This window comes from Pan troglodytes, chromosome 18 (assembly GCF_028858775.2).
Source record: "Pan troglodytes isolate AG18354 chromosome 18, NHGRI_mPanTro3-v2.0_pri, whole genome shotgun sequence".
Lineage (NCBI taxonomy): Eukaryota > Metazoa > Chordata > Mammalia > Primates > Hominidae > Pan > Pan troglodytes.
This window is the reverse complement of record NC_072416.2, coordinates 17,954,791-17,980,253: the sequence shown is the minus strand read 5'-3', so window position 1 is coordinate 17,980,253 and position 25,463 is coordinate 17,954,791. Positions and strand designations below refer to the sequence as shown.

The 25,463-nt window shown below is 46.5% G+C and overlaps 2 protein-coding genes and 1 non-coding gene across 40 annotated transcripts in view; 1 reads left to right on the top strand and 2 right to left on the bottom strand.

The window, feature by feature from the left end:
• Positions 1 to 20,391, bottom strand: part of NDE1 (nudE neurodevelopment protein 1) — a 71,816-nt gene extending 51,425 nt beyond the window's left edge. For 7 of the 20 annotated variants that reach the window (XR_010152300.1, XR_010152295.1, XR_010152298.1 and 4 more), the window contains exon 1: positions 13,310 to 13,400. Coding sequence is in view for 3 of the 20 variants with exons in the window: in XM_054668930.2 (XP_054524905.1) it covers positions 19,699 to 19,751 (53 nt within the window). In the remaining 17 variants the exon portion in view is untranslated. Of the gene's footprint in view, positions 1 to 11,543; positions 11,664 to 13,309; positions 13,401 to 19,698 lie in introns of those variants that run through there. The other 13 variants (XR_010152299.1, XM_063796759.1, XM_016929503.4 and 10 more) reach the window with 8 other exon arrangements.
• Positions 20,254 to 20,331, bottom strand: MIR484 (microRNA mir-484). Its single transcript, NR_035812.1, has one exon. It is a non-coding gene; the product is annotated as a microRNA mir-484 (primary transcript).
• A 35-nt stretch (positions 20,392 to 20,426) lies between the features above and the next one.
• The window catches only part of MARF1 (meiosis regulator and mRNA stability factor 1), a 48,944-nt gene continuing 43,907 nt past the window's right edge, over positions 20,427 to 25,463 (top strand). For 14 of the 19 annotated variants that reach the window (XR_010152287.1, XR_010152285.1, XR_010152286.1 and 11 more), the window contains exons 1-2: positions 20,427 to 20,608; positions 24,331 to 24,532. Coding sequence is in view for 16 of the 19 variants with exons in the window: in XM_063796715.1 (XP_063652785.1) it covers positions 24,389 to 24,532 (144 nt within the window). In the remaining 3 variants the exon portion in view is untranslated. Of the gene's footprint in view, positions 21,168 to 24,330; positions 24,533 to 25,463 lie in introns of all 19 variants that reach the window. The other 5 variants (XM_063796709.1, XM_054668883.1, XM_063796710.1 and 2 more) reach the window with 4 other exon arrangements.

The window sequence follows — 25,463 nt, the reverse complement described above, 5'->3', positions numbered from 1 at the left end:
TTTAAGAAGTTCAAAACTCAACCCGAAAGTCAAGGAAGGCTTCCTAGAAGAGGCGACACACGAGGAGCATGTGAAAGAATATGAAAGAGCCAGGTGCAGTGGCTCACGCCTGTAATCCCAGCACACTGGGAGGCTGAGGCAGGCAGATCATGAGGGCAGGAGTTCGAGACCAGCCTGGCCAATATGGTGAAACTCCGTCTCTACTAAAAAAAAACACAAAAATTAGCTGGGCGTGGTGGCAGGCACCCATACTCCCAGCTACTCAGGAGACTGAGGCGGGAGAATCGCTTGAACCTGGGAGGTGGAAGTTGCAGTGAGCTGAGATCGTGCCGCTGCACTCCAGACTGGGCGACAGAATGAGACTCCGTCTCAAAAAAAAAAAAAAAAAGAATATGAAAGAACTGGAAGGCAATGGTAATTGAGCAGGGGAAGAAGGAATGAGGAGAAACAGCCAGGCACTTGTAGGGGAGCTAGAGGGAGTCTGGTAAGCCTGGGTTCAAAGGTGACGAGTGGAAGGGAACCTACCTGGACAGACTGAAATAAAGGGACTAAGTCACAGACGGCTTTTGCAAGATGTTAAGAAATTTAGTGGCAATGGGAAACCATTGGAGAAAGTTAAGGAAGAGAGTGATGTGATATGATGGGCTCTCCTGCTTAAAAAGCTGGTCCTGGTGGCCATGGACAGGCAGAGGAAGGACAAGGCCTAAGATGGGGAGCTCCTGCAGCAATGCAAGAAAGGAAGGTGGAGTCCAGGTGCAGTGGCTCACGCCTATAATCCCAGCACTTTGACAGGCCAAGGTAGGCAGATCGCTTGAGCCCAGGAGTTTGAGACCAGCCTGGGTAACATGGAGAAACTCCGTCTCTACTAAAAATAGAAAAATATCAGCCAGCTGTGGTGGCACATGCCTGTGTGCCCAGCTACTCAGGAGGCTGAGATGGGAGGATCACCTGAGCACAGGAGGCAGAGGTTGCAGTGAGCCAAGATAGTGCCACTGCACTACAGCCTGGGTGATGACGTGAGATCCTATTTAAAAAAGAAAAGAGAGCCAGGCACGGTGGCTCATGCCTGTAATCCCAGCACTTTGGGAGGCTGAGGCAGGCGGATCATGAGGTCAGGAGATCGAGACCATCCTGTCTAACACGGTGAAACCCTGTCTCTACTAAAAATACAAAAAAATTAGCTGGGCGTGGTGGCAGGTGCCTGTAGTCCCAGCTACTCGGGAGGCTGAGGCAGGAGAATAGCGTGAACCTGGGAGGCAGAGCTTGCAGTGAGCCGAGATCACGCCACTGCACTCAAGCCTGGGTCACAGCTCAAGACTCCATCTCAAAAAAAAAAAAAAAAGAAAAGAGAAAGGAACGTGGCCTGAATTAGAAAGTGAGAATAGGCCAGGTACAGTGGCTCACACGTATAATCCCAGCACCACCGGAGGCCAAGGCAAGAGGACCACTTGGGACCAGGAGTTCAAGAGCAGCCTGGGCAACACAGCAAGACCCTACCTTGACAAAAAAACTTTTTAAAAAATTAGACTGGTGTGGTGCAACACATCTATAGTCCTAGCTACTCTGGAGGCTGAGGAAGAAGGATCACATGAGTCCAGGAATTTGAGGCTGCAGTAAGCTATGATTACGGTACTGCACTTCAGCCTGGGCAAGAGAGTGAGACCTTGTCTAAAAAAAAAGAAAGTAGGAATGAAGATGGAGGGAACAGAAACGGACTCCAAATATATCTAGAAGGCAAACTTACCAGAACTTGATGAATTATGACTTTTCGGGGCAGGGGAGAGAGAAAAAGGAGGTGAGGACATCTTCTGGGACTCTACCTTAGGCAATTGGGTGCCGCCACCATCCCCATCACCAGAGATAAAGACTTCCAGAAGGTGGCTGGGTGCAGTGCCTCACACCTGTAATCCCAGCACATTGGTAGGCCAAAGCAGGTGGAATGCTTGAGCCCAGGAGTTCCAGACCAGCCTGGGCAACCTGGTGAGACCCTATCTCTACAAAAAATACAAAAACTAGCTGGTCATGGTGGTGTGTCTGTAGTTCCAGCTACTCGAGAGGATGAGGGGCAAGGAGAGGTCGAGGCTGCAGTGACCCATGACCATGCCACTGTACTCCAGCCTGGGCAACAGAGCAAGATCCCGTCTCAAAAAAAAAAAGGACTATCAAAAGGAAAACTCGGCCGGGCGCGGTGGCTCACACCTGTAATCCCAGCACTTTGGGAGGCCAAGGCAGGCGGATCACGAGGTTAGGAGATCAAGACCATTCTGGCTAACATGGTGAAACACTGTCTCTATTAAAAATACAAAAAATTATCCAGGCGTGGCAGCGGGTGCCTGTAGTCCCAGCTAGTCAGGAGGCTGAGGCAGGAGAATGGCTTGAACCCGGGAGGCGGAGCTTGCAGTGAGCCGAGATGGCGCCACTGCACTCCAGCCTGGGGGACAGAACGAGACTCAAAAAAAAAAAAAAAAAAAAAAAAAACAAGTAAAACTCTTGGGTAGGTGGGTGGGTTAAGGAGAGATAACAAACCCAGTCTCAGACATTCACAGCTTGACATGTCCATGACACACCAAGATGCAATATCGCAGCTGAAACTCAGGGTTGAAATTGGGTCAACAATATCCATTTGAAAGTCATGCGTCTATAGCTGGTTTTTCTCTTTTCCTCGTGACAATGAGAGAATCTCCTAGGGACTGTGTATGGAACAGTGAAGAATGCCAATATTGGAAAGGTGGGCAGTTTAAGAAATGGTAACCGAAGGAGGCAGAGAAGAAACAGAGTGAGAGAGATGAGAATCAGGAAGACTGTGCTGTCCTGGGAGTGGGCGGTTTCAAGGGAAAAAAGGGAAACATTCCAGTGTCACAAGGATGCAACAGAGAAGCAGGGAAGATAAGGGCTGAAAAATATCCACAAGGCTGAGCGAAAGTCGGTCACTGGCGGTGTGAGTAAGAACAGTTTCTACACAGTGGAGGAGGAAAGACAAAGAACTGAGTGCAGGAGTAACTAGGGGGTGAAAAAGAGGAAGGAGATGGAATTCTGGAGAATTACCTAAAAGATGATGAAATAAATTAGCCAACAGCTAGAGGATGTGGGCGGTAGGGGCCTTGGCTCTCAGGACTTTGAGCTGTTTCACAGCAGAGGTGAGGGAAGCAATTTTTTTTTTTTTTAAGAGACAGGGTCTCAATCTGTCAACCCAGCTGGAGTGCAGTGACACAATCATAGCTCGCTGCACCTTTGAACTCCTAGGCGGCACTGATCCTCCTGCCTCAGCCTCCTGACTAGCTGGGACTTCAGGTATACACCACTATGCCAAGCTAATTTTGTTTTTAAGAGATGGGGTCTTACTATGTTGCCTAGGCTGGTCTCAAATTCCTGGGCTCAAGCGATCCTCCTGCCTTGTACTCCCAAAGCACTAGGATTCTAGGTGTGAGCCACCACACCCAGCAAGACAGCAGACTTCTATTAACAGTTGGGCTAATGGTTTGTATATTCCCTGTTGATAGAGCCTGTTTGATGTAATCACCTATTTTCTGAATTTATTTGAGGCTCTGAGCTTGTCAAAAGGGCATGAGGAATCCAAGTAAGATTGTGTCCAGGCCAGACTCAGTGGCTCGCATCTGTAATCCCAGCACTTTGGGAGGCCGAGGCAGGCAGATCACAAGGTCAGGAGTTTGAGACCAGCCTGGCCAATATGGTGAAACCCCATCTCTACTAAAAATACAAAAATTAGGCGGGCGCAGTGGCAGGTACCTGTAGTCCCAGCTACTCGGGCGGCTAAGGCAGGAGAATCGCTTGAACCCAGGAGTTGGAGGTTGCAATGAGCTGAGATCGTGCCACTGCACTCCAGCCTGAGTGACAGAGTGAGACTCCGTCTCAAAAAAAAAAAAAAAGATTGTGTCCAAGGCCGGGCGCAGTGGCTCACACCTGTAATCCCAGTACTTTGGGAGGCCAAGGCAGGTGAATCACCTGAGCTCAGGAGTTTGAAACCAGCCTGGCCAACATAGTGAAACCCCATCTCTACTAAAAATATAAAAATTAGCCGGGCGTGGTGGTGTGCGCCTGTAATCCCCACTACTCGGGAGGCTGAGGCAGGAGAATCACTTGAACCCAGAAGGCAGAGGTTGTAGTGAGCCGAGATCGCACCACTGCACTCCAGCCTGGGCGACAGAGTGAGACTTCCTCTCAAAAAAAAAAAAAAAAAAAAGATTGTGTCCAAGGTCCCTTCCTTCCCTCAAGAGAACTTAGAGGCTGGTGTGTATCCCTGGGGACAAAAGAATGAGCAAAAACCATCACTTTCTAAGATATAACCAACAAGCTATAGTTTTGGTTAAAACATGAAATCATTAGGCTAAACATGTAAGTGTCAACACAGACACCACCACTAACTTCTGGTGGAAGTTAGTGAGCCTCACCCATGTTGAGCCAATGACAGAGGTGGGCCTAATTCACGCAGAACCAGGAAATGCACAATTGTACCTAGATTCGAGCACAAAACTTACCGATAACTCTGCATTTGTTGGGACTCATATTCACATCCTTTCTCCCTCCTACTTTTTCAATCCTTTCCCTCATTCAGAGAAAACATGCTATTTCCCGACCCACTTATCCCTCTGGAAAGCAGATTCTCTGAAAGTTTGATCAAGGCAGAAAGGTGAAATGTCACACAAAGCTGGCCAGACGTGGTGGCTCATGCCTGTAATCCCAACACTTCGGGAAGCTGAGGCAGGCAGATGACTTGAGGTCAAGAGTTCAAGACAAGCCTGGCCAACATGGTAAAATCCTGTCTACACTAAAAACACAAAAATTAGCTGGGTGTGGTGGCAGGCACCTATCATCCCAACTACTCGGGAGGCTAAGGCACGAGAATCGCTTGAACCCGGGAGCCAGAGGTTGCAGTGAACCACGATCACACCACTGCACTCCAGCCTGGGCAACAGAGCAAGACTCCATTTCAAAAACATATAAACAAAAAATAAATAAATGTCATATAAAGCTAATGATTTGTAGTTTTGCTTGTTTTTTCCAGACATGCATTCATTTTTCCATCTTCTGTGACAGCACAATATTCCCTTGGGAGAATACCCCACTCATTTCATGAGTTCAGAGGGATCTGACATCATCCTCCACACCTGGGAAGAGGCATATGCCTATTCACGTCCTTAGTGATCAGCTCACGGGTGGGCCTAACCCACGATGAGCCAGTGACAGAGGTGGGCCTAATTCACGCAGAGCCAATGATAGGGTGAGCCTAACCCCCATGCTCAGCCAGTGACAGTCACGGATCTAACCCATGCTGAGCCAATGATTGGCTTAAGGATGGGCCTAACCCATACTGAGCCAGTGAGGGCCCAGGTCCAGACCTTTTGCATAGCTGTCAAAAATGAAACTCTCTTTCCACTAGGGTTGGTAAGGTAAGCCTGAAGCCGGAGGTAAGCCTGAAACTGCCGGTGGTCATCTTGCTATCACAAGGGAGAGCCTGCCTCAGAGTGAAGCCAAAACAGAGGAAAGCTGGGCCAAGGGATGGAGAGCCTGGGTCCTGACAATATCATTTGAACACCTAGATGCAGCCACACCTGATTTAAGGTTATGAGATAATCAATTCCTTGTCTTGGTTATACCAGTTGGGGTTAGATTTCTGCCACGCAGGAATCTTAATGAATGTATGGAATCAATGACCTTACTTGCTCAAAGTCAAAAGGGTAGAGTGGTGCCTGGCGCAATGGCTCATGCCTGTAATCCCAGCCCTTTGTGAGGCCGAGGCAGACAGATCACTTGAGGTCAGGAGTTTGAGACCAGCCTGGGCAACATGGTGAAACCCCGTGTCTACTAAAAAAACAAAAACAAAAATCAAACGGGTACGGCGGTGCGCACCTGTAGTCCCAGCTACTCAGAAAGATGAAGCAGGAAAAATCACTTAAGCCTGAGAAGCGGAGGCTGCAGTGAGCCAAGATCACTGCATTCCAGCCTCCCAGCCTGGGCGACAGAACAAGACCCCAACTCAAAAAAATAAAAAGGGGGTAGAGTGTTAACAGCAGTCATTAACAAGGCCAGGAGCAGCATAAACCTAGGCCAAGGAGTCCCTGCTCAAGCCATAAGCTCTAATGAGCCCAGATCTCATGTAATATGTACTCATCAAACCAATTCTATAGCAACAATAGCCCAGGGCCAAGGCATCTATCAATGAGCACTGCGTGGCCATTAAGATATTGGTGGCTGGGTGCGTTGGCTCATGCCTGTAATCCCAACACTTTGGGAAGCGAAGGCGGGTGGTTCACCTGAGGTCAGGAGTTCAAGACCAGCCTGGCCAACATGGTGAAACTCCATTTCTACTAAAAATACAAGAAATTAGCCAGGTGTGGTGGCAGGCTCCTGTAACCCCAGCTACTCGGGAGACTGAGGCAGGAAAATCGCTTGAACCCAGGAGGCGGAGGTTGCAGTGAGCCAAGATCACGCCATTGCACTCCAACCTGGACGACAAGAGTGAAACTCTGCCTCAAAAAAAAAAAACAAAAAAAGACATTGGTGATACTATTGAGGGCAGTCTCAGTCCCATGGTATGGAAGGTTGTCAGCATACAATAAAGTGCAGAAGTGAGGAACCAGTAACAACAAAGCAGAATGACTCCTCCTGAGGTTTGGAAAAAGATGTGCAAGATCCAATGTGATCAGGCCCCTGCATAGTTTTCTACACATTTCTTACCCTACCACCTCTCATTCACTTATGTCCCAGCCACACTGCCTTCTTTCTCTTCCTTCAACACCCAAGCCTGGCAGGGTGCGGTGGCTCATGCCTGTAATCCTGATACTTTGGGAGGCCACAGTGGGTAGATCACTTGAAGCCAGGAGTTCGAGACCAGCCTGGCCAACATGGTAAAACCCCATCTCTGCTAAAAATACAAAAATTAGCTGGGCATGGTGGCACATGCCTGTAATCCCATCTACTCAGGAGGATGAAACAGAAGAATCTCTTGAACCCGGGAGGTGGAGGTTCCAGTGAGCAGAGATCCTGCCACTGCACTCCAGCCTGGGTGACAGAGCAAGACTCCGTCTCAAAAAAAGAAAAGAGTAATAATAATAATAATAATAAAAGAAAAGAGCCTCTTAAAACACTGTTATCTTGGCCAGGAAGGTTTAAAAACTTAATCCTCAGGAAAGAAATGAATCTGAGATGCTTTAGGAGGTGCGTCTATTGTGGGGCAGGTTCTAATTACAACGGGCCAATGGGAGGGATCTGGTTTTGGATTTCAAGGACTGAGGAGAAATTAAGCAGAGAACTGGATTTGTATCACAGCCTGCAAAATCTTTCACTCCAACCAAGAGACAAAAACCACAGGAACAGCATTTCAACCAAAAACTCTTACATTTTAAAAGCAATCCTTAGGGAAGAGAGATGCTGGAAGCAAAGAAGGAAGAAGTAACAGCTGCACTTCACTTTATCATAAAACAGCAATCTTTTTTTTCTTTTTCTTTATTATTATTATACTTTAAGTTTTAGGGTACATGTGCACAATATGCAGGTTAGTTACATATGTATACATGCGTCATGCTGGTGTGCTGCACCCACTAACTTGTCATCTAGCATTAGGTATATCTCCCAATGCTATCCCTCCCCCCTCCCCCCACCCCACAACAGTCCCCAGAGTGTGATGTTCCCCTTCCTGTGTCCATGTGTTCTCGTTGTTCAATTCCCACCTATGAGTGAGAATATGCGGTGTTTGGTTTTTTGTTCTTGCGATAGTTTACTGAGAATGATGATTTCCAATTTCATCCATGTCCCTACAAAGGACATGAACTCATCATTTTTTATGGCTGCATGGTATTCCATGGTGTATATGTGCCACGTTTTCTTAATCCAGTCTATCATTGTTGGACATTTGGGTTGGTTCCAAGTCTTTGCTATTGTGAATAATGCCGCAATAAACATACGTGTGCATGTGTCTTTATAGAAGCATGATTTATAGTCCTTTGGGTATATACCCAGTAATGCGATGGCTGGGTCAAATGTTATTTCTAGTTCTAGATCCCTGAGGAATCGCCACACTGACTTCTACAATGGTTGAACTAGTTTACAGTCCCACCAACAGTGTAAAAGGGTTCCTATTTCTCCACATCCTTAAAAGTATAAGATTTTTGCCTTTGCCATTCAAAAATGTCAGAGAGAGGCCGGGCACGATGGCTCACGCCTGTAATCCCAGCACTTTGGCAGACTGAGGTGGGCAGATTGCTTGAGCCCAGGAGTTTGAGACCAGCACAAGGTGAACCCCGTCTCTACTAAAAATACACAAATCAGCAGGGCGTCACGATGCACGCCTGTAGTCCCAGCACTTTGGGAGGCTGAGGTGGGTGGATTGCTTGAGCCCAGGGGTTCGAGACCAGCCTGGGCAACATGGTGAAACCCTGTCTCTACTAGAAACACAAAAATTAGCCAGGTGTGGTAGAGCGCACCTATAATTCCAGCTACTTGGGTGGCTGAGGCCCAAGAATTGCTTGAACCCAGAGGCAGAGGTTGCAGTGAGCAGAGATTGTACCACTGCACTCCAGCCTGGGCACAAGAGCAAGACTCTGTCTCAAAAAATAAATAAATAAACAACATGAAAACGTCAGAAAGTTCTATTGCAGTACTCTCTGTGGCAGAAAGCAGGCGACATGACTTGCAAGGGTTCTCTTATTTTATCAGCATTAAGTACTGAATTTGACCTTCTGTTTGCTGTGTGCTAGACATTTCAAAAATTGTTTGCAAACATTATCCTCTCTAAGCTGTGTGACTGTAAGAGATGGCTAAACAGGACAACCACTCTGTTTCTTGGAAGCAGAAACACCGTATGCCTCGGCCATCTCTAAATGTGCATGTGAGCAGCAGAGGCAAACTAGATCCAAGTTCAAGGGATCTTTGCATTCAAGTCCAAGGCTCCCCAGGGGTTGCAAACTGACTGACTGCAGATCAGATTCACTTGTTTCATTTGGTCCAGTTTTTTTTTTTTTTTTTTTTGAGTCGGAATCTCTTTCTCTGTTGCCCAGGCTGGAGTGCAGTGGTGTGATCTCAGCTCACTGCAACCTATGCCTCGCAGGTTCAAGCGATTCTCCTACCTCAGCCTCCCTAGTACCTCAGATTACAGGTGCATGCCACCACGACTGGCTAATTTTTTGTATTTTTAGGAGAGACGGGGTTTCGCCACGTTGGCCAGGCTGGTCTCGAACTCCTGACCTCAGGTGATCTGCCCACCTAGGCCTCCCAAAGTGCTGGGATTACAGGTGTGAGCCATTGCACCCGGCCCTCACATAGTGTTTTAAAAGGCACTGTAATAGGCAAGTGTTAATGCCTGGTCTCAGTATATACAACTTTGCACCTGCTATCTTAAAAATGCACCCCACATGCATTTATTTCATCTGTGTGCCACTAACCTGCGTTCTTAATACGCCACCACACCATCATGCCCCAGCAGCTCTGTAGACAAATCTGATGGGATCATGCAAGGAACAATGACAAACTAGGACCCAGTGGTACAAAAAGTATCTATTTTGCACAACAGAGATCTATGCCTCCTTCAAAAATTTGTTTCCGGCCGGGTGTGGTGGCTCACGCCTGTAATCCCAGCACTTTGGGAGGGTGAGGCAGGCAGATCACCTGAGGTCAGGAGTTAAGAGACCAGCCTGGGCAACATGGTGAAACCCCATCTCTACCAAAAACACAAAAAAATTAGCCAGGTGTGGTGATGCACACCTGTGGTCCCAGCTACTCAGGAGGCTGAGGTGGGAGGATCACTTGAGCATGGGAGGCGGTGGTTGCAGTGAGCCGAGATCGCCCCACAGCACTCCAGCCTGTGTGACAGAGCGAGACCCCGTCTCAAAAAAAAAAAAAAATTGTTTCCACATGCTTTTTTTTTTTTCTGCATGTTTTACATGATTAAAGCTAACAAAAAAGTCTGAAAATACACTCGAGACACACACCTCTGATTTTAAAACTCTGGAAAAAAGCAAAGCAATCTCTTTCAGCTTTCCTCTGAGAGAAGAAACCCAGCACTGCTAGTCAGGAGCAATAAACATACAGAAACCATCGATAATTACTCAACACCCTTCTCCATCCCCACTCCATATCCTTCCCAACCAAAACAAACAGAAGAGCAGGAGGGAAGAGAAAGAAGCTGCCAAATGTCCACACATGCTCCGACAGCCAGGACGCAGGCTTTGCATTTTGCAGGAGTGACATCACTGGGGCAACATCAGTCAAGAGTCAGCAAGCCTGGCTTCTGTCTTTGTGCTTTCCAAGTTTACAATGATCAACCTACAAAAATACTTAGGCAGGCAAGGACCCATGTTCAAAGATGCACACCATCATTCACTAATGTGGAAAACTGGAAACCTCAATGTCAACAGAGGACTGAATGGAAAACGATGCAGGTGTTAAGAACTGTATGTACTAATATGGAAGAAAGCTCAGGATATGTTAAAAATGGGTGCCCATTTTTGTTTATTTCCCTCTCTCTGTACACAGAATACAAAAGGGTCTGGAGGATGCATCAGAATGGGGGTAAAGCAAGCCCTGTGGATTTGTACCTGACACCTTGCTTTAAGGTAAACTACATACACATATATACAGTAAGCATAGATCGCTTTAGAGATTTTAAAAAGCTTAGGCCAGGCGCGGTGGCTCTCTCCCACCCCGGCACGTTGGGAGGCTGAGGCGGAAGGATCGCTTGAACCCAGGAGTTCGAGACCAGCCTGGGCAACATAGTGAGACCCCGATCTCTACAAAAAATTTTAAAAATTAGCCAAGCATGGTGGCATGTGCTTTTAGTCCCAGCTACTTGGGAGGCTCAGGCAAGAGGATTGCTTGAGCCTGAGAGGTCGAGACTGCAGTGAGCTGTGATTGCATCACTGTGTTCCAGCTTGGGCGACAGAGTGAGATCCCGTCTCAAAAAACAAACAAACAAAAACTTGGACAAAAAATAAAATAGCTATTGTTCCAGGATAATTTTATTCTACTGAACCAAGTGACAGGGAAAGAATTTTTCCTACTGCGGTTTTGCCTCCTCCATCCCTTTTCAAACATTTCTTGAATACCTACTAAGTGCTGGGCACTGCTGAAGGAGGCAGACAAAAAGCACCTACATCCATTGCACGAGGTGCACGTGTAGTACTAACTGCAGGCACAAACTTTCTGTACACAGGAATGCTCATGTTAGGAAATTACCTTGTGAGGAAAAGGAGTGTCAATTCTCGGCTCACACATTCTAAGGCAAAAGAACACACTTTGGGCTGCATGCAGTGGCCCATGCCTGCAAGTAATCTCAGCACTGTGGGAGGCCAAGGCAGGAGGACTGCTTGAGCCCAGGAATTTGAGACCAGCCTGGGCAACAAAGCAAGATTCTGCCTCTACATAAAAAATAATAATAATGATAGAGTCAGGTGCAGTGGCTCATGCCTGTAATCCCAACACTTTGGGAGGCTGAGGCGGGCAGATCACGAGGTCAGAAGTTTGAGACCAGCCTGGCCAATATGGTGAAACCCCATCTCTACTAAGAATTAGCCGGGCATGGTGGCACGCACCTGTAATCCCAGCTACTCAGGAGGGTGAGGCAGAAGAATCACTTGAACCCGGAGGACTGAGGTTGCAGTGAGTCGAGATCATGCCACTGCACTCCAGCCTGGACAAGAGCAAGACTCCGTCTCAAAATAAATAAATAAATAAATAAATAAATAATAAATAACACACTTTGGAAACAAAAATAAGTCAAGTTAATAAACTGTTATCCAACATGGGATAAAATATATGAATCAAAGGCCCCTGAGACTTCAGCGGCACAGATCATCTGCATTTAATCCTACACAAAACACTCACTAAGAGGAAAGGCTCAAAATGGGTTGTAGGCCGGCACGGTGGCTCACGCCTGTAATCCCAGCACTGTGGGAGGCCGAGGGGGCAGATCACGAGGTCAGGAAATCGAGACCATCCTGGCTAACACGGTGAAACCCCATCTCTACTAAAAATACAAAAAATTAGCCAGGCGTGGTGGCACGCGCCTGTAGTCCCAGCTACTCCGAAGGCTGAGGCAGGAGAATCGCTTGAACCCGGGAAGCGGAGGTTGCAGTGAGCCAAAATCGCACCACTGCACTCCAACCTGGGCGAGAGTGAGACTCTGTCTCAAAAACAAAACAAAACAACAACAACAACAAAAAAAAACGGGTTGTATACCAACGAGGTGATGGAGGCTGGGGTGGTCGGGTAACAAGAGGCTTTAGGAGTAGCTGGGATCTAATTAATCTTCAAAACACCCGACCCATGTCCTAAAATGCCATCCTATGCTAGAATACACTATAACAAAACTAAAAATGATGAACCTGCCTAGGTCGTGCTGCAAAGGCCTTTTCTTTAGAAAGTTAAAAGGGGCCTGAGGCTCAAAGTAGAAATTAAGAGGCACAACCTGGTAGTAACCACGGACAAAGCAATCAAGGAAGCTCAGGCCCTCAGGAGGCAGAAAGCCTGAGATGGCTCGGAGAAGATAAAGTCGCCTCCCCAAAAGCGGTGTCAAGGTGACAGCGGGGTTTCCCAGGACCTCAGAGACTCAGGTCCTCAGTGAGCCCAGCCATCACTCAAGCTGCGGAATAAGCATTTTCGTCCTTTACCCAATCCCTCCCCAAAGTGCTGTCAGAAGAAACCTGAACCGTCCTGCGGCAGAGACGGGAGCAAAGCGGAGAGCAGACTGCCCCAAACGTGTTCCCGGAGGGAGGGAGCGGGGTGGGTTTTTGGAAAGAGGCCTGCAGGGGCGGGACAGTGGGTGTGAGGGCAGGGGCAACGCTGCAATCAAGGGGTCTGGGGTCGCAGAGAAGGGGGTGGCAGGATGGAGGAATAGGAGAGAGAAAAGAAACGAGGGTCATCTAGGAGAGGAGTATGGGGAGGAAGGAAGAGAAGAAAGAGGATGGAGCCTGGCAGCGGGGTTTGGGGACCGGCAAGGCTTAACCACCCAGGAAGTCCCGGAAGGAGAAGAGGGCAACGGGGTGGGAGAGAGACCAACGCAGAAAGAGAAACAAAGTTGCCAAGGGCGAGGGGCCAGCGCGAGGAACGCACCAGTGGCAAGGCACTCAGTGCCTAACTTTTTAGGACGGGAGGCTCCAGGGAGGCGGGATTTTGGAGCCCGGGGACCGGGGGAGTCCAGGCGGCCGGGAAGCGACGCGCAAGCGAGGGGCGTAGGGATCCCTGTCAGGCGGTGGCCCGGGGTCCCGGGATCCTGGGGCGGGGCAGAGGAGCTTTTCAGCCGCGGTGGAGGTCCCCGGACAGCCACCCCGACCCCAGCCCCGCGCAGCGCCGCACTTACCCGAGCAGGGGCAGCGAGGACAACGCGGCGGCGGCGGCAGAGGCGGCTGCCAAGGGCGGTGCGGCCCCGGCCCTCCGGACCCCGCCCCCGCCCCCGCCCCCGCCCCCGCCCCGGAGCCTGCGGTCGGCGCCTCCCATTGGCTGCTGCTCTACGGTACCGCGTCCGCCTCGGCCAATCAGCGCAGAGCAGCGTCGTTTGGAAACTTTTTTCCCAGGCCGGGCGCGGCGCGGCCACGCGGCGAAGGCTCCTGGCCGGAAGGGGCTTGAGAGGCGCCGGCTGCCGGGCGCTGGGCTGCGGCGGGCTGGCGGGCATTGGAGATGCTGCAGAACGCTGCCTGGACACCCGGGAAACGGGTTTGGGCTTGCGGGCCGCGCATTTCAGGAAAATACGCCGGCCTCTCCTTCACTTCGATTGCATTTTCCCATTCTTGCACTTTCTCCAAATCAGAAGGAAAGACAAAGATTCAGGCCCACTGAAGCTAGCAGTGACCCGTGCCCTTCCTACTCCTTTACACCAAAAGTAGAATCTTCAGCATCATTATCTTCTCCAGAAGCAGGAGAACGTAGTGCACCAGAATTTGGTCATAAACTTGGCTTTGAGTCCTAGTCCTGCCCCTTACTAACTGTGTGGTCTTGGGAAAGTTGTTTAGCCTCTATGACTCCGTTTCCCCATCTATAAAACGCCATTATGGGTCTGGCGCGGTGGTCACGCCTGTAATCCCAGCACTTTGGGAGGCCAAGGCGGGTGGATCACGAGGTCAGGAGTTCAAGACCAGCCTGGCACATGGTGAAACCCCGTCTCTACTAAAGATACAAAAAATTAGCCGGATGTGGTGGCACGCACCTGTAATCCCAGCTACTCAGGAGGCTGAGGCAGGAGAATCACGGGAAACCGGGAGGTGGCGGTTGCAGTGAGCCGAGATCACATCACTGCACTCTAGCCTAGGCGACAGGGCAAGACTCCGTCTTAAAGAACAGACAAACAAACAAACGACATTATGCAGAGGACTAAATGACTTAACAGCATTTGTAAAAACGTTTAGAACAGAAATTTGAACTTAGTAAGTACAATATATGTATTTGTTAAATGATCTTGATTTTGTTTATTTATTTATTTTGAGATGAAATCTCCCTCTGTCTCCCAGGCTGGAATGCAGTGACGTGATATCCACTCACTGCAACCTCTGCCTTCTGAGTTCAAGCAATTCTCCTGCTTCAGCCTCCTGAGTAGCTGGGATTACAGGTCCGCATCACCACACCCGGCTAATTTTTATATTTTTAGTAGAGACGGGGTTTCACCATGTTGGCCAGGCTGCTCTCGAATCCCTGTCCTCAGGTGATCCACCCACCTCGGCCTCCCAAAGTGCTGGGATTACAGGCGTGAGCCACCACACACTGCCTGAAGATCGTGATTTTTAAATGGCTGTGTGTGCCAGGCACAATTCTCACAGCAACCCTAATTGTTCACTAACAAATTAAAATTAAAAAATAATTTTTTTCTTTTCGAGACAGAGTTTCCCTCTTGTTGCCCAGGCTGGAGTGCAATGGTGCGATCTCGGCTCACTGCAACCTCTGCCTCCCAGATTCAAGCGATTTTCTTGTCTTAGTCTCCCTAGTAGCTGGGATTACAGGCGCCCACCATTACGCCCAGCTAATTTTTTGTATTTTTAGTAGAGACACGGTTTCACTGTGTTGGCCAGGCTGGTCTCGAACTCCTGACCTCAAGCAATACACCTCAGTCTCCCAAAGTGCTGGGATTACAGGCGTGAGCCATGTAACTCAGAAGGCAGAGGTTGCGGTGAGTGGAGATCACGCCACTGCATTCCAGCCTGGGAGACAGCGGGAGACTTCATCTCAAAATGAATAAATAAATAAAATCAAGCCACCATGCTTGGCTGGAATTTCTTTTTTTCTTTATTTTCTTCTAAAACATCCTGTCATAACATGTTCATTAACAAATACCGAACATTCTGGTTAGTGGGTACAAAAATAGAGTTAGAATGAATAAGATCTAGTATTTGGGAGCACAGCAGGGTGACTACAGTCCACAACAATGTATTGTACATTTTAAAATAACTAAAGGAGTATAATTGGAGTGCTTGTAACACAAAGAAAGGATAAATGCTTGAGGTCATGGACACCCATTTACCCTGATGTGATTATGATGCATTACATGCCTGTTATCAAAATATCTCATGTACCCCATAAATATAAACACCTACAGTGTACCCATAAAAACTAAAAATATATATATTATTATCCAGCTTTTTTTTTTTTTTTTGAGACAGAGTCTCACCCTGTGACATAGGCTGGAGTGCAGTGGCATAATCAAAGCTCACTGCATCCTGGACCTCCCAGGCTCAAGTGATCCTCCCACCTTATCCTCCGGAGTAGCTAGGACCACAGGTGTGTACCACCACGCCCAGCTAATTTTTACATTTTTTTGTAGAGACGTGGATCTCACTATGTTGCCCAGGCTGGTCTTGAACTCCTGGGCTCAAGTGATCCTCCTGCCTCAGCCTCCCTCCCAAAGTGCTGGGATTATAGGCATGAACCACAGCACCCGGCATTATGAGCATTCTTCTGTACAATGCACCCTTACAGCACAGTGAATACAGTCAGACAAAGTACCTGTCCTCAAAGGGCTTATATTGTTAAGAGAGAAACATACTAAATCTATAAGCAGAAAAAGTAACGTCATTTCAGATACTGATAAATGCTATGACTAAGGCAAGCCCATTTGATACAACGGGCTGGGAGGGGTCACTTCAGATGCTATAGTCAGGGAAGGCCACTGTAGAGAGGAGACCATGCAACTGAACCACAGGTGATGAACCACAGGAAAGCATTAAATTGTATCTATGTTAAAGATAAGAAAATAAAGGTGCAGGAAGTTAATTGAGTTGTCCGAGGTCTTACAACTAGTAATTAACAAATCAGGCTTCAGAGCTGGCTCTGACTCCTAAACCCTCCTTCTTCAGCACTATGCTAGAGGCAAAGAGATCTTAGCTATTACAGGATCTCCCACCCCATCTTGCCTTCCTGCTATCCTACAACAGCCTTTCTCAAATTCTACTTTGGACTCCTTGCTAATTCCTAAAAACTGCTTAGAGGCACAAAGGGGAACCCCACCACCTATCAACAGGTTTAAGGAAAGTACCAAATGTCTTTCAGGAAACTTCCCAAACATTAATGAATCATTTACATGCTGCTTCACACTTTACTATGTCTGATGCCTTCCCCCTTGGAATTTTATTTTATTTTGAGACAGAGTTTCACTCTGTTGCCCAGGCTAGAGTGCAGTGCTGCAATCTCGGCTCACTGCAACCTCCGCCTCCCGGGTTCAAGCGATTCTCCTGCCTCAGCCTTTCGACTAGCTGGGATTACAGGTGTTCACCACCATGCCCACCTAATTTTTCTATTTTAGTAGAGGCAGGGTTTCACCATGTTGGCCAGGCTGGTTTTGAACTCCTGACCTCAAGTGCTCCACCCGCCTCAGCCTCCAAAAGTGCTGGGATTACAGGCATGAGCCACCACACCAAGCCTCCCCTTAGGAATTTTATTACTTATTTACTTATTCATTAAGATGGAATCTCACCCTGTCGCCCAGGCTAGAGTGCAGTGGTGCGATCTCGGCTCATTGTAACCCCCACCTTCCAGTTCAAGCGATTCTCCTGCCTCAGCCTCCCAAGTAGCTGGTATTAACCCCCCTTGGATTTTTTTTTCCTTTTTTTTTGACGGAGTCTCGTTCTGTTGCCCAGGCTGGAGTGCAGTGGCACGATCTCGGCTCACCGCAACCTCTTCCTCCTGGATTCAAGCGATTCTCCTGCCTCAGATTCCTGAGTAGCTGGGATTTCAGGTGTGCACCACCACGTCCAGCTAATTTTGTAGTTTTAGTAGACACAGGGTTTCACCATGTTGGTTTGGCCAGGCTGGTCTCGAACTCCTGACCTCAAGTGATCCACCTGCCTCGGCCTCCCAAAGTGCTGGGATTACAGGCGTGAGCCACTGCGCCTGGTCCCCCTCGGAATTTTATTTGGCCCTAACCACTCTGTGAGGTTTCTGGACAGGAACTAATCACCTCAGCTTACAGAGAAACCGAAGCACAAACTGATGAGGTACTGGTGTTGCCTAAATGGCTTTGATCAAGGTATTTAAACTAGTTGGTTCTCAATTTCCCAAATTTTCCATAAAGAAAAAAGAGAGGGCATTGAAATAATAATCCTTAAAGTCCTATTTGGGAACAACATTTAGGGAAATAGGTTTGTCATTGGGTAAAACCTTAAAAACATTTAAAATGTTTTTCTTGTTCTTTTTAAATTCAATTTGTTTTCCTTGTAGCTTTGGAATATGGCTGAGCAGATAACTCAATTTAACTTCCTTAGGTCCTTCCATGATCATTTATTAATTCAAACCACTGAACCTAATACACGTAGAAGATTGGTTTCTGGGGAGAAACTCCTTTAGTAACAGCTTGGTTAGTTGAAAAGCTGAATTGCATGTAAAGTAGCTACTTAAATAGCACACAAAAAAGTCTTTCGGTTTTCATAAATGTGAAGACTATAATTTGGACAAGGGAAAAACTGAAAGTTACTTGTACTCTCTAAAGTTTTCCCAGCAAAGAAACAGGAATACAATTAATAGAGGATGCATACTTAAAATATATCTTAAGAGAAAATTTATGTATTTTGACTCATAATTGTCTCCTAAGGGCTGGTATACTTTGCTTAGGCTCCTAGTCTTTAGAAAACAGCAATAAAATTACATTTCTTTTAAAAGTATTTGTAATTCAGACTTTTATTAGCCTTCAACTTAATACGACTATTTTGTTTTAAAAAATTTTTTTAATAGAGACAAGTGTCACACCACGTTGCTCAGGCTGGTTTTAAACACCATGCCTCAAGGGGTCCTCCTGTCTCAGCCTCCCAAAGTGCTGGGATTACGACATGAGTCACCATGCCCCGCCCATTTTCAATCACTACATTTACTTGTTGTGACTAGTTACAGCTTTGGACTTGAAAGAATGCCAAGCTAAGTCAAACAAAATGTGTCTGCTTGGTAAAAAGGAATCTAAAAGAAAAATATACATATAAAGAAAATGTGGTCAGGCTCGTTGGCTCAGCCCTGTAATCCTAAAGAGGCCGAGGCGGGAGGATCACTTGAGGCTAGGAGTTCGAGACCAGCCTGGCCAACATGGCAATATCCCGTCTCTACTAAAAACACAAAAATTAGCCAGGCATGGTGGTGGGCGCCTGTAATCCTAGCTACTCAGGAGGCTGAGGCATGAGAATCGGTTGAACCCGGGAGGCGGAGGCTGCAGTGAGCCAAGATCCTGCCACTGCACTCCAGCCTGGGCAATGAAGCAAGACTTTGTCTCAAAAAAAAAAAAAAAAAAAGTAAAAAGGAAATGTGTCTGCATTCTTTAATGTTTTCTGGCTAAAAACTATTTTTTAAAAAAAGCAATTAGAAACCTACAATTACCTTGTTTCTTAAGATTTTTAGTTAATATGGCTTGTGTTGAAACATACTCAACTGAAATAAAATGGGGAAAAAACACCTCTGAAGAGTAGCTTATTTGTTTGGTACTTTGAAAAAAGCCAAAACGCTAGAAACGGGTTTTTCATCTATTCTAATCTCCACTTGGAAAATACTACCTATACACAGATATAATGAAGATTTTTTTCTTTTTCTTTCTTTTCTAAATAGTGATAGGGTTTCACCGTTTCCCAGTCTAGTCTCAAATTTGTAGGCTCAAGAGATCCTCCCTCCGTAGCCTCTCAAAGTATTGGGAATACAGGCCTGAGCCACTGCGCCCGGCCCACAGTCAAGATTTAGTCAGCAGTAATAAATACCTACGCAGGGAGAGGATGTGTGCTTGCCATCTGCCTTCTGGAAAATTAAATACAGGCACAAAGGATTCTTCAGCTACATGTCTGATCCTGCCCTCCACAATACCCGTCTACAGGGATGTTTACAGGGATGTGTTAATAATCCCCACGTAATGGGGATTGCCTATTGAAATAACCTCCCAGTAAGGATTTTTTTGGGCAAAATATTCTCGTTTGGCAATTTCGACTTACTGATTCTTTTGCAAAGTCAACTTGTTTCTGGGCAAACTTTAAAAATAAACTCCTAAGGTAGCATTCAGCTAGCAGCTAGCACATCCTAAATCGTGTCTAGATTTAACTTACACAATATGTGCTTTGCTTTTTTCCTAATTTGCAACAGAAAATAGTAATCAGCTGGTAGTTTCAGAAATCACCCTTTTGCTGAGTCTTAAATTTTTTTTATTCCAGGGAAACGTGAAGATTGTGGGGCGCTATTTTTTTTTTTTAAAGCAAACCACACAGCATATCTGGCCACCTAAAACACAAAGTGTTTGAAACTAACCGTAAGATCTCCTTTCTGCTCGCCCAATCTGTCACTGGAAACGCAGTATTCATTTGTAACCAGCTTTGGAGCAGGGCTTTTAAAAATAACGTTTTCTTGCTAAAGTCCCCCAAAATCTCTTGATTCTTGGTGGCAATGTCCAGTTGAGTCTTTGCACACACTGTATTTTTGCCAGCTGGGTCGCAACTTTGCGAGAACTCCGGGGGACCTCGTAGGAAGCCGGGTTGGCAGTTATTTTTTTCTCCATTTGCCACTAGGTTGCACTAGATTTAGGATGCTGGGGAATATGCGCCATTTAGTTTTTAAAAATAAAGTAGGACCATCACGTGACGAGACCCGAGAGAGGAAAAAAAAAAAGCCGAAGGGATAGGGTTTTTCATTGAAATCCCGTTCAAATCGCCTTCCCTCCAAAGCCTGAAAGAGCTGAATTCTATTAAATCCTGGTTGGCAGGTTTTTTCCTCGGGTCCACGTCACGAGCTCATTCTCCGCTTCAAGGTTCCTTTCGACTCCACAACGTGAAGCCAGGGGGAAGGCCTCCTTAAACTGGGGGTTTTCGCCAAAAAAGCCAGGGTCACCCCCCGGGAAAGTCCCTATTTAGGGGTTTATCGGGAGGGGACTGAGCCTGACGAGGCTGCAGGGCCGCGAGGCCCCGCCCCCCCCGGGGTTCCCAGCATGCCCCGCGCGGACAGGACGCGGCGGCGGAGGCGGGGCGAGGAAGGGGCGGGGCGAAGAGGAGAGAAGGGCGTCGGTTTTGCGACAGGGGCGGTGTGGTGCGGAAGCGGAAGTGGAGGGTGCGCTTGGCGGCGGCGGCGGGAGCTGCGGAGTCGGGAATCAAAACAAAGGGCCTGGGGGGGGCGGGGGGAAGGCGGCGGGGCCGGAATGTGAGCGGAGGTGGAGCCGGCGGCAGAGGTGAGTTTGCAGACAGTCCTGCGACCAGACCCCGGCAGGCTCTGCTCCGAGGCCAGCGGGGCGGGACGGAGGACAGTGTCCCCTCTTTCCCCGCTTATTGCTGGTGGGATGGTGGTGGAGAGGGGAGGTTGGCTAACTGGGACGCGCCAGTTGGGCCCCCCACGAAAGAGTTGGCTTGTCTCCCTTTCGGGTCCATTCACTACTGTCACTGTTGGCGCCGCTGTTCCCCTTCGAGGGCATTTGGCTCCCCGCCCGCCCCTGTCTGACCCCTGGTGGGGCCCTCCAGGAGTGAAGTGCACAGCTGGAAGGTTAAGAGAGAAGGAAAGGGGCGGGTGTTTTTGCAACACACTGCCCCGTCCCCGGCCGTTTTGCATTCCCCTCGGCCTTTTAGCAACACATAGGGTGTAGTCTCAGGGTTGACAGTGTCTAGGGCTTCAGCCACTCTCACTAGTAGTTGTAACGCGACCTCGTGATACACCTTTTAGAGTTTCTCAAGCACCTTTCCGGTATTACCAAGAGCTGTCCAATTGCATTTGTGTCTTTTGGACTTCTCTGAGCGGTAAATATTCTTCTGTTTTGCATATCGGTGTATTGAAACCTAAACTGTTTTCCTATTTATTAAGCTTTATTCGTTCAACAGTTTATTAAAATATGCCAGGCATTGTACTAAGGACAGGAGTTGGAATAGTAAATAAGAAAACATAGTCTCTGCTGTCATGGAGTTTATAGCCTAATGGGGGAGAAAGATAATAAAATAAGCTAAAAAGGCCGTTTTGGACAGAAGAGCTATGGGGGAGAAAACGGTAATGGGATGGGGTGGTGTGGGGTCAAAGACTAGATTGGGTGCTAAGGAAACAACATTTGCTAAATGTTCCCCGTGGATTACCTCATGTAATCCAAACAACGGCCTTGTAAGGTGGTTTCTATTATTATCACACCCATTTTAGAGATGGGATCTGAGGTTCAGAGAGGTTGTGAGTTGTCCAAAGCTGCACCGCAGTCTAATTGGAGACCAAAACGCAGACAGTCTACAGAGCCTATGCTCTCCTCATTGAATTGGTCAAAAGACTTGAAGAGAGTGACAGAAAGGAGACTGTCGCTCAAGTCAAACAGAACCTGCTTTTGGCTACCTAAGTTGCTTCGTGGATGATATTTGGGAAGTTTTCAGGGTGCAGGCACCTGAAAGTTTTTACTTTTAATCGCTTGTATTGAGCAGTATTGAAGGCACCTTGATGTAGTGGAAAGGGGTGAACAAGCCTAATTTTGTGTCAGGCTCGCTACAAAACTTCATTAAGTTTCTTTTTCTCTCTCTGCAAAAATGTAGCTAATTTCTCCCCTGTCTATTTCACAGGATTATTGCAAAAATTATATAAGAGGATCCCACCGTCTGGGTTTTTTTTCATCATTATATTCCTTGTGCCAAGCACAGGCCTGCTGCATAGTAGATACTAAGTAAATATTTGCTGAATGAAGACATAAGTAATGTTAAGTGAAAATACTTTATAAACTAGATAATACTGTGAATGTTAGCTCACTTTCAGGATTTGGCTTTGAAGAAGTTTGAGAGAATGTTTAAGTTATGAACACCGTGAATATCACAGATTCTTAAGATTTTGAGAGGAGCTTTTTGGGGACATAAAACCTGTATCTAATAGGAAAGACAAGAATCGTAATTTACTATCAGTGGTAGCAGTTAAATCCATCTCCAAATTAACCACTCCCAATAGTGTGTAGTAGGTAATGTTTACTTTGTATTTACAGAGTAGGGAGCATTTTGGTTGGCACAAGAGATACAGTGGTGAAAATAGACAGTGGGGTTCATTTATCTAATTTTTTTTTCTCTGTAATGCAGTGGCGGGGAGAAATTAGCCACATTTTGCATAGGAGGAAACAGAAACTTTAAAACAAAAATTTTTTTAGAGATGGAATCTCACTCTGTTGCCCACGCTGAAGGGCCAGTGGCACAATATAGTTCACTGTAGCCTCAAATTCTTGGGCTCAAGAGATCCTCCTACCTCAGTCTCTCTAGTAGCTGGGACTAGGCGCATGCTGCCACACTATGCTAATTTTTTGAACTTTATTTTATTTTAGAGCTGTGATCTTGCTATGTTGCCCAGGCTGACAAAAGAGCCACGTAGTAAATATAGGCTTTGTGGGCCATACAGTCTCTTTGCAGAGACTCTCTTTGCAACTCTGCAATTGGAATGCAAAAGCAGTCATAGGCAGTATTTAAGTGAATGAGTGTGTCTGTGTCCCAATTAAACTTTATTTATGGACACTGACATTTTAATTTCATGTAATTTTGTTTGTTGGTTTTTGAGACAGGGTCTCACTCCGTCGCCCAGGCTGCAGTGCAGTGGTGCAATCACAGCTCACTGCAGCCTTGACTACGCAGTCTTAGGTGATTCTTCCACCATAGCCTCCTGAGTAGCTGGGGCTACAGGCATGCACCACCACGCTCAGCTAATTTTTTGTAGCCATGGGGTTTTGCCATGTTGCCCAGGCTGGTTGGGAACTCCTGGGTTCAAGCAATCCACCCACCTTGGCCTCCCAAAGTGCTGGGATTACAGGCCTGAGCCACGGTGCCTCGCTTGCATTTATTGTTAAGACCTGTAAGAGTGTTGTTGCTCTGGCGTAGATATAACACATCTGCGACTTGAGATTTTTCTATCAGTTAGATTTTTGGTGGTATATCAGATTGCACTTTCATCATTAGTAAACTAAGAAATTGGTTCGATTTGTTCTGTAGCAAATCAAATTCAAAGTCCACAGAGGCCACTTAGTTTGGACTTTTCATGCTCAGATCAAGGAACCAGTGCAAGAAGTTGCTCTTAAATCAATTTTAAAATCTTACATATAATTGTCAATGAGGATGTGGTGGTGGCTCTTTTACTCAGATTAGATGCTCTCTTCTGTTAACTTTTGACTTTCCTGAGCAGAATCTTTAGGGAGAGAGAGCCGAAAAGAATTCAGAAAAACTGTAGTAGAAAAAATTGATTCCAGCCAAGTGAGGAGAAGTCTCACTCTGGAATATGCAAGTTTCCAAGATATGGCTACTTCTCTCAAGCATGGTTACGTGTGGAAAGGAAACAAGACTCATGGAGAGTTCATTTTTTATTTGAAGAGCTATGAAACATGAAGAATGGCAGATTATAGATTTTTTAAGAAATCAGGTTGTTGCAGTTAGATTTTAAGCATAAACAGTCAACCAAGTTTACCAAATTTTATTAACCCGTAATATGTTCTGATATTTTGTGTTTTTTTCTTTCTTTAATTTATTATTATTATTTTGTTTGTTAAGATTTGAATTGTTGGCCGGGCGCAGTGGCTAACACCTGTAATCCCAGCACTTTGGGAGGCCGAGGAGGGTGGATCACTTGAGGTCAGGAGTTCAAGACCAGCCTGGCCAACTTGGTGAAACCCCATCTCTACTAAAAATATAAAAATTAGCCAGGCATAGTGACGGGCTCCTGTAGTCCCAGCTACTCTGGAGGCTGAGGCAGGAAAATCGCTTGAACCCGGGAGACGGAGGTTGCAGTGAGCTGAGATCGTACCACTGCATGCCAGCCTGGGCGACAGAGCGAGACTTCCTCTTGAAACAAAGATTTGAATTGTTGAGAGCCATAGGACTGTAAATATAGCTGTGGTTTCACATTTTAGTATGCTGTAAAGTTTGTACTTATGCAAGGAAATAACACTGAAATCTTACTCGTTCTTAACAGGGTGGAAGAATGAAAGAAAAGAAAGATGAAAGGATGTTGAATCACTTTGCATGGCTGTATGATGGAAGGAAACGGAACTGAGAACTCCTGCAGTAGAACACGTGGATGGCTTCAACAAGATAATGATGCTAAGCCATGGCTTTGGAAATTCTCTAATTGCTTTTCTCGTCCTGAGCAGACGCTGCCACATAGTCCCCAAACGGTAACTATATGCAAGACTAAGGATGTAGCAGATTCCTCATCCAAATAGATGAGAGAGGTCCATTTGGTCTGGGATACAGTCTCTCATCCTAGAGTCTGTGCCACATTTTTCTGTAGATCTTGCCTGTATTGCCTCTTATACCACATTATAATGTGAGAGCACAGCACAATTTTTTAACTCTTCTATTTCACTTTGAGTAACAGTAGATGCCTTGAATATTTAATGTTAAAATTTGGGAAAGATTTCTTCCTCATTAAAGTCACAGGTAACAAAGATTAAAAATCCACATTGTGGAGTAAAATCAGAGGAAAATACAAAATATGTTGTATTTTACTGTAGCCCTCTTGAGTTTTGAGTCTATAATCTAGGAAGGGTTGGGAAGAGCTTATCCACTGCCTGTTTTTTATTTCGAGATTTCTCTTGAATATTTAATTCTCAGTATACATTTATGTCTCTAACTTCTTGCTTACTCATTGTGATTTTGACATTTTCTTTTTTTTTTTGAGGTGCAGTCTTGCTCTGTGGCCCATGCTGGAGTGCAGTGGTGTGATCTCGGCTCATTGCAACCTCTGCCTCCCAGGTTTAAGCAGGTCTCCTGCCTCAGCCTCCTCAGTAGCTGGGATTACAGGCCTGTGCTGCCATGGCTGGCTAATTTTTGTATTTTTAGTGGAGACGAGGTTTCGCCATGTTGGCCAGGCTGGTCTTGACCTCCTGACCTCAAGTGATCCTCCTGCCTCAGCCTCCCAAAGTGCTGGGATTACAGGCGTGAGCCACCGCGTCCAGCCAATTTTGACATTTCCTGACTTCATTTCATGCACTCATGTTACCACCTTTCTATTTCTTATTTTCTATTGTACGTGGGATTCAAGTGAGACTATAATATAATTTTATATAAGGGTATTAATAACTTTTATTTGATTTTATTTTTTGA